This window comes from Suillus subaureus (assembly GCF_016647635.1).
Source record: "Suillus subaureus strain MN1 chromosome Unknown BJ212scaffold_4, whole genome shotgun sequence".
NCBI lineage: Eukaryota > Fungi > Basidiomycota > Agaricomycetes > Boletales > Suillaceae > Suillus > Suillus subaureus.
Window position 1 is genome coordinate 736,580 of NW_024538560.1, and position 14,363 is coordinate 750,942.

Consider the following 14,363-nt stretch of genomic DNA (forward strand, 5'->3'; position numbering starts at 1 on the left):
GATACTCGTTTTATGGTAGGCGTGTCCACCCAGCACAGACTCGTTGTGGGAGGTGAGATGACCGCCGGAACATGGAGCAATCGATCGCTTGAAACCGCTGCTCTTGCCGATGCAGAATACCTGGCATGTTTGTAGAAGTGAGCAAGTATCTTATATCCTGCAGTGATCGAGCCACATCGATGGAACAAAATATCGCAGTTGACAGAGGCCTAGTTTTGGCAGTTAATCTCATCTCTTGGACCCTACATCGTACTTGCAGCTTCATGCTATGTTCCCTTATGCCTCCGATAAGTGTAACCTCCAAATGGATCATCAGTTTCCTTGCATGTGAGACTAAATTCGCGATGATTTCCTCTGGAATAAGCGCGCAAACAGACAAATGCATGCACAGGGCAAAATGCTTCGCCGACCCCAGGGTTAGTTAACCAATACATGATGAGTATAGCGATCGAAGGGTATGGAAATACTGAAAGCTCGAAGTCGACTACACTCAAACACAAGACGGCAATTTCAACTTTTGACGGTCTTTCTTCTCGAGCTACTCCGTGTCGAAGCGGCCGCGCCGGGACCCGTCGTCGAAGTTCGTGTGCTTTTCCTAGGTTTGGTCGCCTTTACAGGAGGCGGTGATGGTTCTGGTGACATGGAAGGTACTGACGAAGCCGTCGACAGCCTGGACGACCGACGGGCAGGCGTCTTTTCTTCTTTCGCAGGTTTGATTTTGATTGAGGTGCCCGTCCGGGTTTTACGAGCAGTACGTAATGGCGGCAAGGGAGCAATCTCATCTTCGTCCTGGTCCTCTTCATCATCAAGTAAAGAGCCAGGTATGGTCTGTGCGAGAATAGGGCCCTTGATATGATCTTTGTAGGAACTGGCGGGTTTGCGTCGAGGACTAGGTGAACGCGCGCGAGGCTGAGGCCGACGGGCACCGCGTTGTGGCGGAAAAGCGCTTTTGTGAGGGGAACCTGCCTCACTTTCGTCCTCGTCCTCATCATAAAATGCGCCTGGAGGTGCACGTTTCTTGGTTTCCACCTGCTTAGACGCGGGGCCACGAGTGCGTTGCTCAGGTGAGCTCTTGCTGCCGAACACGGAGAAGCCGAGCACAGGCTCATCATCCATGTCACCTGGCATGCTACTGACGTCACCGTCTTCATGGATGATGAAAGCATTGTCATCATCAGATTCCATGCTAATGTCATCTGCCCCATGAGAACGAGGCCGTGCGGACACATCTTCCGTGGGAAGTGCTTGACCTGTTCCAGTCGATGCTGCCGGAGGCTTGTAGAACGCATTCGGTGCCTGTTTGGCACTACCAGTTTTCTCAAACAGTGACGTAGTTTGCACGTTGGATGAGTACGTAGTCTTTGATAAGGCGGTGCTATGCGCGAACTTGATTCCAGATGGGCCCACGAGCGGGACAGGCGGCGCAGCAACAGGTTTGCGCAGTGGAAGCTGAGCAAATGGCGATGCAGCGGGAGGCTTTTGGGATGGTGAGGAGAGGAGACTCCCTGGAACGGGCCCAGCGAGTGATGGTTTTGGCTCAAACCGACCAGAACTAGAGAAATTGGCATGCTTTTCAGGGATTCGGGGCGTAAGACTATCCGTCCTACTAGGGGAAGCCCCATTCAGAGAATTTGCGGATGGAATCTCCTCCCATGACATACTGAGATCACCTAGAGGTGCTCTGGGTTTCGGAGGCGCGGGTTTCGCTACCTGGGGGGTTGGGGCAGGAGGTAACACACTCGGCTGGTTAAGCAAGACCTCTACCAGCATTCTTTCCACAAATGTCATATTCCCGAAGATGTCATCTATCATCTTCTTTCTCTCTCGCCCTGCTTTCACAACCTCTGTACCAGCGGACCCTACGGCAGAAAGCTGGCGGTCTAGTTTGATGGCTGCCAAATATTCTCCACTTTGGACAAGTCGGACACAGACAAGGTCTTGTACGATAGCAATAGAAGCTGCCGAAATGTCATGTGGGGGCTTAAGAGCATATGCATGAAGCAGAGACTGTTCCACAGGGGATAGAGGGAATGCCACGAGCTGTGCCAACGGTCCAGGGCGTGGCTTGGCTGTTAAAAACACTCAAGATCAACGAAAGGCCACAAGAAATATCGATCGGTTTACGCACGTGAAAGACACCACTCTAAAAGCTTATTGAGTAGACGTGTACGCGTGTCAGAAGAATCGGGAAAAGTACGTTGAAACTGCCACGCGTCCCAAAGACTTGAGTTAGCCAGTGCGAGTGCATACATATCAATGTCATCAGGTTCCATGAGCGGAGGCTTGGCGGTCCGAACGTATTTCACGATGAGTGGGGATGGATTCTCGGACAACGAAAGCGCCTGCATAATTTTGGAGGCATAGTCCCTATTGAGTCTGGCATCCGACAGTATTGAAACTGCTTTCTAAATCATCCGTCGTAAGGTTCAGAGAAACTATGATACCGAGTATAACATACCTCAACATGGATGCCAGTGTCCAGATGCCAATATGCATCTGCAAGGGACACAAACTGTGGCGGGATACACCTCTCCTCCGCATAAATAGCCTCTCGCCCATCTTGAAACCACTTCAAGAGGATATATACTAGACAGTCCTTCTTCAAGCTGTCATAAGTCGAGCCATTAATGACATCCAGTAGTCTACGGAGCGAATGTAGGTCTGTAGGCGGGTAAAGCATGTCGGGTTGACGAATGCCACCGCGTATGAGCAGAACATCAAAAATCAGGACATCGGCCATCTGCGCGCGTCGGGATTCTATCTCTGCAGACCTGGTGGCAGTCCAGGGAAATTCATGTGACGTTCCGAAAAGCAGGAGCCAATGTTGGACCACATTTATGTCGTCCTGAGGAAGCACGAGTCAGGTCAAACAAAGCTACGCATCGAACTTAAGGATGATACTCACGACGTCCATGTTACTTGTGATGAACACGCCCAACCACTCGTTCCATCACGCCTTTAAACAAAGCGTTGCTGATGTAATCAATTACTATGAACAGAAAATTAACCCCTGACATTGCAAGCATTCGTGGCTCAATATACAATGAACAAAAGTATATCCATATCAATAATTTATCTCCATCCTACTTCTGCGTAAGGCGATCTATGCGTGGTGCATCAGCAGCGGGTGCCTCCAAATCATTACGTGTTCTCTCTTTCCGTGGAGCTTGCAGTGCATCGCCCTTGAATCCGAGATAGTACATGCGAGAAATTCTGAGGGTCATGTAGGATACTCAACCATTTCATAAGTTTTCCCCGGATCCAAGAGACTGATGCGAAGGTGCGGTTTGGTATTTTCGGCGTCACTGAAATGGGTAATTCATATACATCCTGAGGTGGCGTGGTGTATCATCATTGTTGCCTGTGTGAATGATATGTATAGCAATACATAGGTCAAATTTTTCAAAGTAAATCACCTAACCTGAGTAGAACAGACGTCACGAGCACAGAACGTTCTGTGCAAAGGGTACATGTATGATCATCTACAGAAATTCATTGATAAAAGTGAATGTCTTCTGGGAGAATGCGACTTGCTTCATCAGATTCTGCGTACATAATGGTATCCGCTCGGTCGCTCCATGGCTTGATAACAGGTTGAGGCCGTGTACACTTTATATCCCATCAAAAATCAGATATTATCTTTCAGAGTTCAAGCTGCGACGAGTGCTTACTTTCTCTCTAACAATCAATGGGTACAAATTTGACGGCAAGTGCAGCCTAATGAGATTTGCAGCGAGAGAGTCATGCGCCGCCAATATAGTCGACGTAAGTGTTGCTGGTGAACTGAAATCAGCTCGGACCAGATCACGACTGGAGTCCTTGGAGGATGGGCTGGAATCTGGAGGGTAATCACACCGATCTCATCATTCTGCGGTTGGCCTGTGACCTCGGTAATGATATCAGCAAAGAACCTGTTCTCGTCTGTTGCTCGCTGCCGCTTGACAGCTTTGCAAGGCATGACATTACACTCAATGACACAAGATGAAATGTGTTCAAACTCAGGAACACAGTTTTCCTCAATTTGTCACACAGGCTGTTCGTCGCGGCCTGGTGTCCTCCACACTTAGACTATGCGGCGACTTCCCAGAGGATAACGGCGATCACCGAATGCGTTCAGGGATTCGGTTGGCTGGTGACCAAACACTTTCAGTCAGTCATCAAACTTACATTATACAAATACAAGGCAGGCAAAGTATATCACCGGGCAGTAGTCTGTTGCCCCCCTGTCTTCTGTGCAAGACGATCCACAAGGGGTGCATCAGCTGCATCAGCAGCAGGCACCTCTAACTTATTTGTTCCCTCTTTCCGCAGGGTCCGCACATCTCCTTTGAATCCGAGGTAGTAAATGCGAGAAAGCTCTCCTCCAACTGACTCACGCTAAAACGTATTCAGTTGATCGATTTTGTCATAAGCGTGGACAACACTTACGAAGTACAAGCTTAATGAATGAACGCTGGAAAATGCTGCAACCCTCAGAGGATATTCTACCACTGCTGTCTCACCCTCCGAGAGACTGATGTTTAAATGTGGCTTTGTGTTTTCGGCGTCACTGAAATCGATGATATTGGGATAATTCGCATACACCCTGAGGTGCCGGGGTGTAGTTTCACCTCTGCCTGTACGTATGATGGCTGTGTAGTGCAGTCATCAATATTAAAAGAGCACTAATCACCTAATTTGAGTATAATAGATTTAACGCGCACGTTCTGTGCGAAGGGCACGTGTATGATCATCTGCGGAGGGTCATCATTAATTCAAAGTGAATCTCTTCCCAGAGACACAGCTCACTTGATCATCTACACCGGAGTCTGCATATACAGTGGTATCCTCACGCTCATTCCACGGCTTGATAACTGCTTTAGCTTGCTCTGGTATCGCCAGGTTGAGCCCATGTACGCTTGATAGCATTTCATTAAAGTCAGATATCTAAAGATTACACCGTGATAAATTAGCAAGTGCTTACTTCTCTCTGTCTATTAGCGGAAACAGGCTCGACAGGTCTGTTCCGCTGAGATCTGCAGCTAGAGAGTTATTTCCTTCCATTACCGTTGTGGTCAATGCATCGACGGAATATCTATATCAAACGCTACCGTACGCGTCGTCCTAAATTGACACAAACCAAATAAGAACAAATAACTCGGAACGCCTTCGAAATTTCTACTTCAAATGCGCGCAAAGCAAATGCACAGACTTGCAAGAGCCAACGCCTCCTCCGTATTTCGACGGCCTCCAACCCATTCCCGCGTATTTCTGTGTAGACCATCAACTTCATCTTTGAGACAATTATCCACAGATCCTTCAAATTCTTCGCTACCCAATGAATTGCCAGAATCACAGTTACAAGACGTGGAGGCTATTGAGGAGGAAGAGAGCAATCATGCCTTTCCAGACGTCATGAAACCAGACCCTCTTCACGACGATCTTTTGGCTATGGAATTCCCTCCTACCAAACGCACACCACACGCGAACCGCGTCGTTATACGTAGCGTTTATGAACAGCACGTTAACCAAATGCTAGAAACAGGCAGACCAGAAAAATCAGAGAATGGTGCCGAAGAAGACGATGCTGATGAGGATGGCGAAGTCTCTCCACTCGCGCACCTCCCTCTCAGCCGGGCAGCTCTTGACAAGCTGTACAAATTCCAGCTCATTTCTCGCCGCGTCACACAACAGACAGGGAAGGGAAAAATACACCGGCAGTATGCACTCGTTGTTGTGGGGAATGGAGATGGGCTAGTTGGATATGGAGAGGGCAAGGACGAGGAACTGCCGAGGGCATCCGACAAGGCATTCGCCGCTGCCGTTCGTAACATGGACTCCGTCGAACGCTTCGAGAAGCGTACAGTGTGGACGGATATGGAAACAAAGCTCGGTTCCACGCATATCATCCTACGGCCTCGTCCCGTCGGCTTTGGATTGCGCTGTAACCCGAACGTGCATCAGGTGCTCAAAGCAGCAGGCATCAAGGATGCCAGTGCAAAAGTGTGGGGCAGCCGTAATCCACTCAACGTCATCAAAGCTCTATTCAGGGTGCTGCAGGCTGGGAACGCGCCGCTAGCTATGGGTGACGGTTTTGGAGGGAAGGCCAAGAAGCTCGACAAGGGGTCTGGACTGCGTAACAAAAGTGCTGTAGAACGCGATCGTGGACGGAAGCTCTTGGATCTCAGGACGTACTGATACAGGTTGCCGTTAGCTTTCATTCCCGTGTTCTGGTGTCCCTGTTTTGTGACATTGCTTTCCGCGGAATAAATTGATCGATTCCAGTGTGTTATTTTACTCTACGTTCCTAGAGCTAGTATGATCGAGACTCGAAGCCATTATATGATGTATCGAAATAATGGTAACTTCAGGAATCCAGGTGCCTTTGGGCTGACGTTCGAAATTAAATTCTCTTCCTGGTGAGTAAGACAAACTGAAACCTCCAATGTCATTTCACCAAGTTCGAATGAAAGGTAACCTTATTTCACCTTCTAGAATGCAAGATATCACATTAATTTGCCAAAAACGGGCTCAAAGCCAAGAGTAATGGAAAGTTCAAAGACGGGCACTCCTGATGGAACACGTGTGCTTGGATTCGTGGATTGTATGAAATCTACAGCCGCGTACAGATACATAAAATTTCGTGTACGCCAGGTACTCATATATAATGCCTGGATGATTGCACAACAGTAAATGAGAAGAGAAATCGAAAGATATGGTAAGATGGGGCCAAAAATGCTAATGTCGCGTGGAATGAGAAATCGTTGGTAGGATGGAAGAATGATGATGTGATCGAATGAGAATAAAGAGTACACAACTAGCCACCGACTGTAGCGAACAGTTTTCCTGGCGAAAACCAGTGACGTTTTTGACGAGGTCGTGGGGCCTGCTGACGGCATTGTTCATGTGTAGCGATTACAATGGGTGGCGACGGCTCCGGCATGCTGGGTGACGGCGACCGACGCGCCCATGTGGGACTCGAGGAAAAGAACGTAGAGAATGGGAACGAATCTGTAAAGGACCCCCTGCGTGAACGGGGCTGCTCTTCCGTCTGATGTGGCGGCGACGACGAGCGAGGGAATGAGAACCTCCACAGACTTGATGACCACCTTTTCTCCTCGCTTGCAGTAGAACGGGGAATGGGGATTGGGGCTGAAGGCGGAGGAATAGGAAGGGGGGCATCAACGGAGCGAAAGGCATTCATGACCATGGAGGGTACAAGGTGATTCATAGCAGGAGTAACTTGGTCACGCCGCCAGGTAGCTAGAGTAGTGTCCTCAGCAACGTGACACGTGGGAGAGAGGTCGAGTTCCAGACCCACGACGCTGGAGGATGACGTGGAGGGGTATGATGATGGGGAATAGTCTGTTGAATCCCACGCGGAATCCATCCGCTGGCTTTCAGGAGTAGAATAAGCGCCTAGGTCAACCGAAGAAGGCATTCCAGAATTGGTCCAAGGCAAAGACAGCTTCGAAACTGAAGGGGGAGTTGGAAGGAAAAAACAGGAGGAGAACGGTGTCGAACTTTCAACAGCAGTGTGCATAGAGGAAAAGGTGGAACGTGTTTCACTGCTACCCGTGAAAAATATACGACGCCCGCACACTGTGTTGATTTTGAGACCCTTGGAGGGAATCGGCGTGGGCCTGCCGCACATCACGCCCTCAGGAGTGGCGGGAGCGGAAGGTAACGAGCTGGAATCAGGGGATTGGGGAGAGTATGTCGAAGGTGGAGTACGAGGGGACTCGTAGATTTTGAGCGGCTCGATCAAAGATGGCGATGGCGACCGAATAGAGGATTCGATTGCCCAGGTCGCATTGCACGACGAATACTGCTCCCAAGCCGGATTTTGTACGGAAAGCCTCGTAAAGTCCATATCCGCATCCGAATCCTTGCTCCAAAAGGACTTGAGCTCGTCTTGAGCTTCAACAGGTTCCTCATGATTAGAGGAATCACTGTCGCTCTCAAGGTCGACATCAATCTCCCAGGCACAACGGGCCATGCTGCCTTCAAATATTACACCCTCGGCGTAGAAGTGTTCCACGTCCTGAATCGCTACGCGAACCTCTGCAAGTGTGAGGCGATGCCTCCAATCCACTTCCAGCATACGACAAAGAATCTCGTTCACCTCAGGTGAAATTGGGAGGACGGTCGGCAAAAAGTTAGCCGGATCCTGTAAATATGCTTGGAACGTGGGGTCTGATGATGACGCCGACTTCCACGGATTCCGACCGGTCGCAAGGTTAAGGAGAATTATTGCTAATGACCAAATGTCGTTGAATAGGGGTGAATACGAGCCTGTCGGAGCGAATTCCCCTCCCTGACATTCTAAAATAGAGATCGGTATACGCGACGATTGAAGCATTAAGATAATTACCTGGACTCATATGATACACGCTACCCGTCCGAAACTCCTCGCTAAACCTATCAGTCGTAGCGAGACCGAAATCGGTGATAGCAACTCGCATGCCACCATCGAAGCACAGGACATTCTCTGGCTTGAGGTCGCGGTGGTATATGCCAAGCGAATGGCAGTACTCGACAGCGTCAAGGAGCTGTAGAAATATGTGTTTGATAAGGTGGTCATGACCCAGATAGCGGCAGTTGTGTAATATCTGGGAGAAAAGGTCGCCGTCGCTAGCATAGTCCATAATAATGTAAGTGTAGTTGCCCTCCTCGACCACCCTATGCAGTGTGACCACATTTGGATGCGCTGAAGCGAGGCGATGCAGAGCTATCTCACGTATGTGAAGCTGCCGCTGCCGCGTGCTGTGGTGGATGTGGGAGCTTATGAGGCACTTGACCGCATAGGAGGTGAGTAGGGGATCATGGGTGTCAACGGCACGATAGACGACACCATAACCACCAACGCCCAGCACTTCTACGAGCTCTAAGGTATTGTTGTCGATGACAGTGCCGAGAGCAGGGGGAGGAGGAGTGTTCGCAGAAGAGGGTTGCTTGGACGGCATCCTGGCCGAAGTCACTTCTGGGAGAGTGGTGAGGGAGGAGGAACGTCCTAATGGACTTGAATGGAAGGGCCGGGGGCGAGGGACGTTACGGGGAGAAGTAAACGGGAGAGGCGAAGAGTAATGATGGATGAGCGGCAATTTAAATGGCTGACGTCTGTTTGCGGCGTGTTCAGCATGAGGCCGCGCCTGGTTTGGTGTCCGTGATAGACGAAAGGGCGCAACGTTCAGATCCCCCTGCGATAATGACATGCTTGGCTTTTCTACGGTTCTGTCATAACCCGAGCCGCATATCATTTCATTTTCTGTATGTTTCGGGTGCCCCTAAATGGAAAAGGCGCGAGCCCTATTACCGCATCGAGAGTCAAAATGATCGATTCTGACACCGCTTTCAAAAAGAGGAGTTACTTGCTTAGGAATCCGACGGGGTGGCGGCCATCATTTATAACTTGTCATCGAATTCAGTGACAGGACTGTAACAGTTGGTCTATACTGATCGACCTAGCTGGAACCCTTGAGATTAGGAACTGAAACTCGCATTCTATAAGAAATTTCCGAACCGTGCCATCCATCTTCCACAGCCGGATTCTCGGCGCAACAGGGCGGGGGGCCCGCCGCGGATGTAGAAATACCCATATGATAGACAAGGGCTGAGGGATTGGATAATGTGCTGACCAATGCCCGAATAATGGGGCTATGACAGAATCATTCCGAAACCGTATCGATTCGTTGAACACTAGGAGACGATCATTACAGATTCGTCTGACATAATGGATGTGATTTGGGGTTAGCTGCGGCTACAGCACGACAAGGTGCTGCGGCTTGACGAAATCTAGTGTCCAGACGTTCTAAACGTTGCGATTCGTGGCGGATAGCCACTGTCAATCGAGGGTTGCCATTTCGTTGGAACATCATCTCGTTTGTGAAGTTGGCCAACTTGTTCGTGTTGTAGCACACGGTTGTCGCGTGCAGTCTAAACCAAGAAGACTAGTGGTAAAAGCACGTGAGCAGAACGCGACGCGTTGTGGTAAATCGGAACATCGGAGTTCTAATAAACACGCATCCAATTTAAGTAGAGTTTAGCGAAACACGCATGTGCAACTTGTTGCGTTACACTTTCTAGCCGTCACATTCAACAACCACACGCATCAAGCGACTCCCAGCCTACACTGCCTACATTGCGTCCCTAGCGCTCTTTTTTCCATTGCCTGATTCACAGCATTCTCTTAGCCTCATTGCTCATTCAAATCTCAATGTCCGTTCGCTCCTTCACAGTCTTCCAGGACACTCCAACCGAGATTCAGAAGATCAGTCATGTTAGCGATAAAAATCTCGTGACAACAACAGCTGCGGATGTTGCTACCACATTGCTATCAACCCTTGCCGCTATCGAGAAGGAGAACCTTCATCCGCTTACAGGTGAACGTGCTGCCCAAACCTCGACTAATACATCCAAGAAGCGCAAGACAGCAGTTCTAGTGACAAAAGCGGTAGCTCCTCCGCCGTCCTCCAAGAAGCAGAAAGAACTCAAATCGGAGCCGAAGAAACTGCGTAAATCTGCCAGTGGCAATGGAAATAAAAGTGATGGCCGTAAAAAAATTCCTAGAGGATCACGCCCTGCACGCAAAGCTTCCCCTTTGCCAAGAGTTGACGAGGAACAGGAGCTTCCAACTGCAACTTCAAGTCAGCGAGATCCCATTCGTCTTATCATTTCCCAGGCCAAGATAGATTCGAAGTGCTACGAGCTTACTGTCTCCCCATTGGCAGACGTCTCTGGAGCGTATGATACCGCTACGGAAACCTCGGATCAAGAGTCTGTGTTTGACAAAGTTTGTGTATCTTTTCTCTGTCCTCTGGCATCGATTGACGTTGGTTTCAGGAACAGTCTGTTGAGCCTGAACTTCGCGACTACTTCTCCCCCGCAATATCGCACGCCTCGCTGCCATCTGAGCAAGCGCAAGCTACTCCTCTTGCTTCAAGGACCGCTTCCGATGACGAATTCTCCACTCCAGAGTGCAGACACATTTACTCGGCATTTACCTTTTCATCTCCGTCGCCTTCGTCGAAACGTTTTAAAGAAGCTCGGACATCCCCCAACAAGACCAATGCCTCCCATTCAGAATAATATCTGTTATACCCCGTCGTCATCCCTTTGAGCCACCACTATATTGACACCCGCACACGTACAATTTACTGCTACATCTTACCCCAATCACATCTTCACATTCATCATCAACCTTCTTGTTAATAGCATTTTTTTTTCTATTTATACATTCCATCATCGTCGACATTATCTCCTATGGGTCACACCGGGTTACATATCGCTTGCTATGCTTAGGTCTGGTTCACTCGCTTTGGTTTGCTTATTGCTTTGTGCTCCCAGAGTATCCGCATTGTTGGACTCCTCAAGCATTTATGTATTATGCATCTCGCATCAATCTATCTTCAATTCAAGAGATCGTTGAAGATTCTCGATACGTCTCGTTCCACTTGGATTTTGGGCGCGTGCATGCTCTGAGCTCATAGGATATCCTCAGACTTGCCTCGGATGTTACTTCAAACAGGAACGACTTCTTGATAGGTTATATTTTTGGCCACAAGGAGACATGTGCCACTTAACCCCATGATCATGATGACAGTTATCCACATCTCACCAACGTCTCACAACTCTCAACATTGACTTGGCTCAGCGATAGGCACATCAGGAGCCCCGCATCTATTTTTCATCTATCGATGGAGCTGACTCGGATGGCGGGAATTTACAAACTTGAGCGATAAGCATTGCACGCAGTTATAGAATTGCGAGTTGTGAGCAACGAGGGCGCCCTCCCACCAGTTGAACTTGTCATGGGTTTGATCAATAGGATCATCCAAAGCCTTGAAGTCACTCATGAGCCCAGTCTTACGCTCACCAAGCAGCTCATTACCGTGAGTATTCATTGCGGTTTTAACCTTTGATTCGTTAACGTAACCTGCTCCATAGAACGATGACTTGATGCCTGTCGAGCCAGAAAAACGTACATGGCGCGGATACAACTACGTTGCCTTCTGGATGGCCGACATGTTTAATATAAACATGTGGATGATCGTATCGTACGCCCACCGTCGTCATTATGATATCATTGGTCCGTGTTAAATGAAATCTCCAAGTTCCATGATCCAACTAGGAATGTCGTGGTGGCAAGCCTGGATATGCGTCTGGCTAGGTTACGGCATTGCCACACCGTTCCTTGTCCTGAATGCGCGTCCTGGGGCCATTTTCCATGTGACGTTCCCAATTGTGAACCGCACGAGTTTCGGAACGTTTGGGAGCCTGTGGTGTGTCTTTAATCGTGTTGCTATGGCGTGGTACGCATTCCTGCCTTCACAATGACGTGCGAGCTAAGCAGCATAGCATATGGTATGGTGTTCAAGCTAGCATCGGAGGTTCATGTGTGCTCGTAATGCTCAGAGCGATATGGCCCAGCATTAACGATCTTCGTGCGTTGTATTCCACGTGTCCTGTTTATATCCAGCTGAGGCTGGGCAATAGCAAATTCGATGTCAGTGTCCTCTGGAACGAACACCCGGGATTTCCTGTGCTTCTTCCTCTTTTGGCTCATTTCGCTACCCGTTATTTGGTTCCCCGTGCACAAGGTGTAAGTACGCTCATCCCTTCTTATGAACGTGGTCATAGAGTGACCTTCCTTAGCCGCCACTTCTTCCTCGCGATACCCATTCTAATGCCCATAACCTCAATCGCGTTCCTCATATGGTGCATCGTGAAAGCTCACGGAATCGGTCCGATCATACACCAATCTTCCACACTGCACGGATCAAAGCTAGGCTGGGCCATGGTGGTCAGTTCCATGTCATGCATCGCTAACAAGGTGACGCTGGTCACGAACGCACCGGACTTCGCCTCCCGCGCTCGCACCCCATCGGCCGCGCTATACCCGCAACTGTTTGCACTGCCCCTGACTGCATCGTTTGTGTGTTTGATTGGAATTCTCGTGAGCTCGTCATCGCAGGCAATTTACGGAACAGCCATCTGGTCACCTATCGATCTTTTGGGAAATTTCTTGAATGACAATCCATCGAAAGCCACGAGATTCGGGGTGTGTGATTGTGATGTCCGAGGAGTCGGGCTACTTGACAGACTTTCACGTCTTCCTTTTGGCAGGTGTGGTTTATCTCGGGGTCATTCATGATTGCACAGGTAACTTCGCTTGTTTTCTTTGACGTTTGGTTGCGATCCTGATGCTTCCTCTTCCAGATGAGGTGTGTCAAATATAACATGCGCAGCGAGGTCCCTAAGGCTTAAGCTGACATTGGTTTTCAAGCACGAATATCTCTGCGAACTCGGTGTCGGCAGGATGTGATCTGACTGCATTGTTCCCTCGTTTCGTTGTGCGATTTTCCGCTGTATGAGCAGAATCAACATACTTAAGATCCAACTGCAGAACATCCGACGTGGCGGGTATATCGCTGCTACCGTTGGTTTCGCCATGTGTCCATGGAACCTTCTGAAAAATAGTAATGAGTTCACTTCTTATCTTTCCGCATATTCAGTGTTCCTGAGTTCCATTGCTGGGGTGATGGTATGTGGCCAATGCCAATTCTGCGTTCTGTGATGGTTCATTTGACCATTCCAAACTGGTTGGTGTAGGTGACGGAATACTACATCATCCGCAAGGGTCACTACAACGTAAAGGACTTGTACAGTAGCGAGAAGGGCAGCTGGTACTGGTACACGTATGGGATAAACTTCCGGTGAGAGTATCGATGTGCTTGAAGCATTCAAGAACCCTGACAAGTTCAACCAAATCAAGGGCATACGCCGCGTATATTGCCGGCATCCTTATCAACGTTGTCGGTTTTGCTGGAGCTAGTGAGTTGACTCTACGATCACGGATGTACTGACCCTGACTTGTTATTTTCTAGCTGGGCGGACAGTCCCTCTAGCAGCTACCCGGATATACGAACTATCATTCTTCACGGGCTTTGGGGTTTCTGCATTCGTCTATTGGGTTCTGAATCGTGTTTTCCCAGTGGTCGGCACTGCGGATACGTTCGAGGAAATCGACGTTTCTGGATATGAATGTGAGGCAGGTGGTTCACGGGGTATTGAGGAAATGAACATAGACATGAGGGATGTCGGATCAGAGACTGGTGCGAGTGAAAAGTAACTTGAAGAGCTGGCATAGTAGGAGTGTGGTGGAATCCTGTCCGAATTCCACTTTTCGATAACTGAATTCGATGCATTATAGCAATGGTTTAACCCGTCGAACAGGTTCGAACAGCTCAATGCGAGAATTGGTGCTGTTGGAAATGATTACGATGCGTTGGCCAGCCAGCATCCGTTTTCGAGCACAACCCAGTCAAGCCCGATCGTTGTCAAATGGCACAAATGGCCGCATTCCGATACCCATTCAACAAAAG

General features: G+C 49.1%; 6 protein-coding genes across 6 annotated transcripts; 3 read left to right on the forward strand and 3 right to left on the reverse strand.

The window, feature by feature from the left end:
- Positions 1–51: 51 nt before the first annotated feature.
- On the reverse strand, positions 52–2,927 carry BJ212DRAFT_1424577 (nuclear pore complex assembly-domain-containing protein). Its single transcript, XM_041337648.1, has 4 exons — positions 2,906–2,927; positions 2,459–2,845; positions 2,129–2,405; positions 52–2,069 (listed from the first exon to the last, which is right to left on the reverse strand). Exons 1-4 carry the CDS (start codon positions 2,912–2,914, stop codon positions 511–513), a joined length of 2,232 nt encoding a protein of 743 aa, XP_041197663.1. The 5' UTR covers positions 2,915–2,927; the 3' UTR covers positions 52–510.
- Positions 2,928–4,094: 1,167 nt separating this feature from the next.
- Positions 4,095–5,075, reverse strand: BJ212DRAFT_693620 (galactose-binding domain-like protein). Its single transcript, XM_041343832.1, has 5 exons — positions 4,964–5,075; positions 4,789–4,897; positions 4,673–4,733; positions 4,429–4,616; positions 4,095–4,377 (listed from the first exon to the last, which is right to left on the reverse strand). Exons 1-5 carry the CDS (start codon positions 5,041–5,043, stop codon positions 4,198–4,200), a joined length of 618 nt encoding a protein of 205 aa, XP_041197664.1. The 5' UTR covers positions 5,044–5,075; the 3' UTR covers positions 4,095–4,197.
- BJ212DRAFT_1325462 (uncharacterized protein) lies at positions 4,875–6,387 on the forward strand. Its single transcript, XM_041334567.1, has one exon. It carries the CDS (start codon positions 5,167–5,169, stop codon positions 6,175–6,177), a length of 1,011 nt encoding a protein of 336 aa, XP_041197665.1. The 5' UTR covers positions 4,875–5,166; the 3' UTR covers positions 6,178–6,387.
- A 1,621-nt stretch (positions 6,388–8,008) lies between these two features.
- BJ212DRAFT_1262461 (kinase-like domain-containing protein) lies at positions 8,009–8,945 on the reverse strand (the record flags this gene model as incomplete). Its single annotated transcript, XM_041330265.1, has 2 exons — positions 8,009–8,304; positions 8,354–8,945. Coding segments are annotated over 2 exons (888 nt in total), but the record flags the coding sequence as incomplete, so codon positions are not given.
- Positions 8,946–10,195: 1,250 nt separating this feature from the next.
- On the forward strand, positions 10,196–11,067 carry BJ212DRAFT_1476472 (uncharacterized protein; the record flags this gene model as incomplete). The annotated part of the gene is made up of 2 exons (XM_041339384.1): positions 10,196–10,771; positions 10,822–11,067. 2 exons carry the CDS (start codon positions 10,196–10,198, stop codon positions 11,065–11,067), a joined length of 822 nt encoding a protein of 273 aa, XP_041197667.1.
- A 722-nt stretch (positions 11,068–11,789) lies between these two features.
- On the forward strand, positions 11,790–14,110 carry BJ212DRAFT_1261921 (permease for cytosine/purines, uracil, thiamine, allantoin-domain-containing protein; the record flags this gene model as incomplete). Its single annotated transcript, XM_041330226.1, has 12 exons — positions 11,790–11,870; positions 11,926–12,035; positions 12,093–12,290; positions 12,337–12,422; positions 12,475–12,580; positions 12,634–13,039; positions 13,105–13,169; positions 13,265–13,331; positions 13,385–13,522; positions 13,591–13,694; positions 13,754–13,812; positions 13,866–14,110. The coding sequence occupies 12 exons, from the start codon at positions 11,790–11,792 to the stop codon at positions 14,108–14,110; spliced, it is 1,665 nt and encodes a 554-aa protein (XP_041197668.1).
- Between the last annotated feature and the right edge of the window lie 253 nt (positions 14,111–14,363).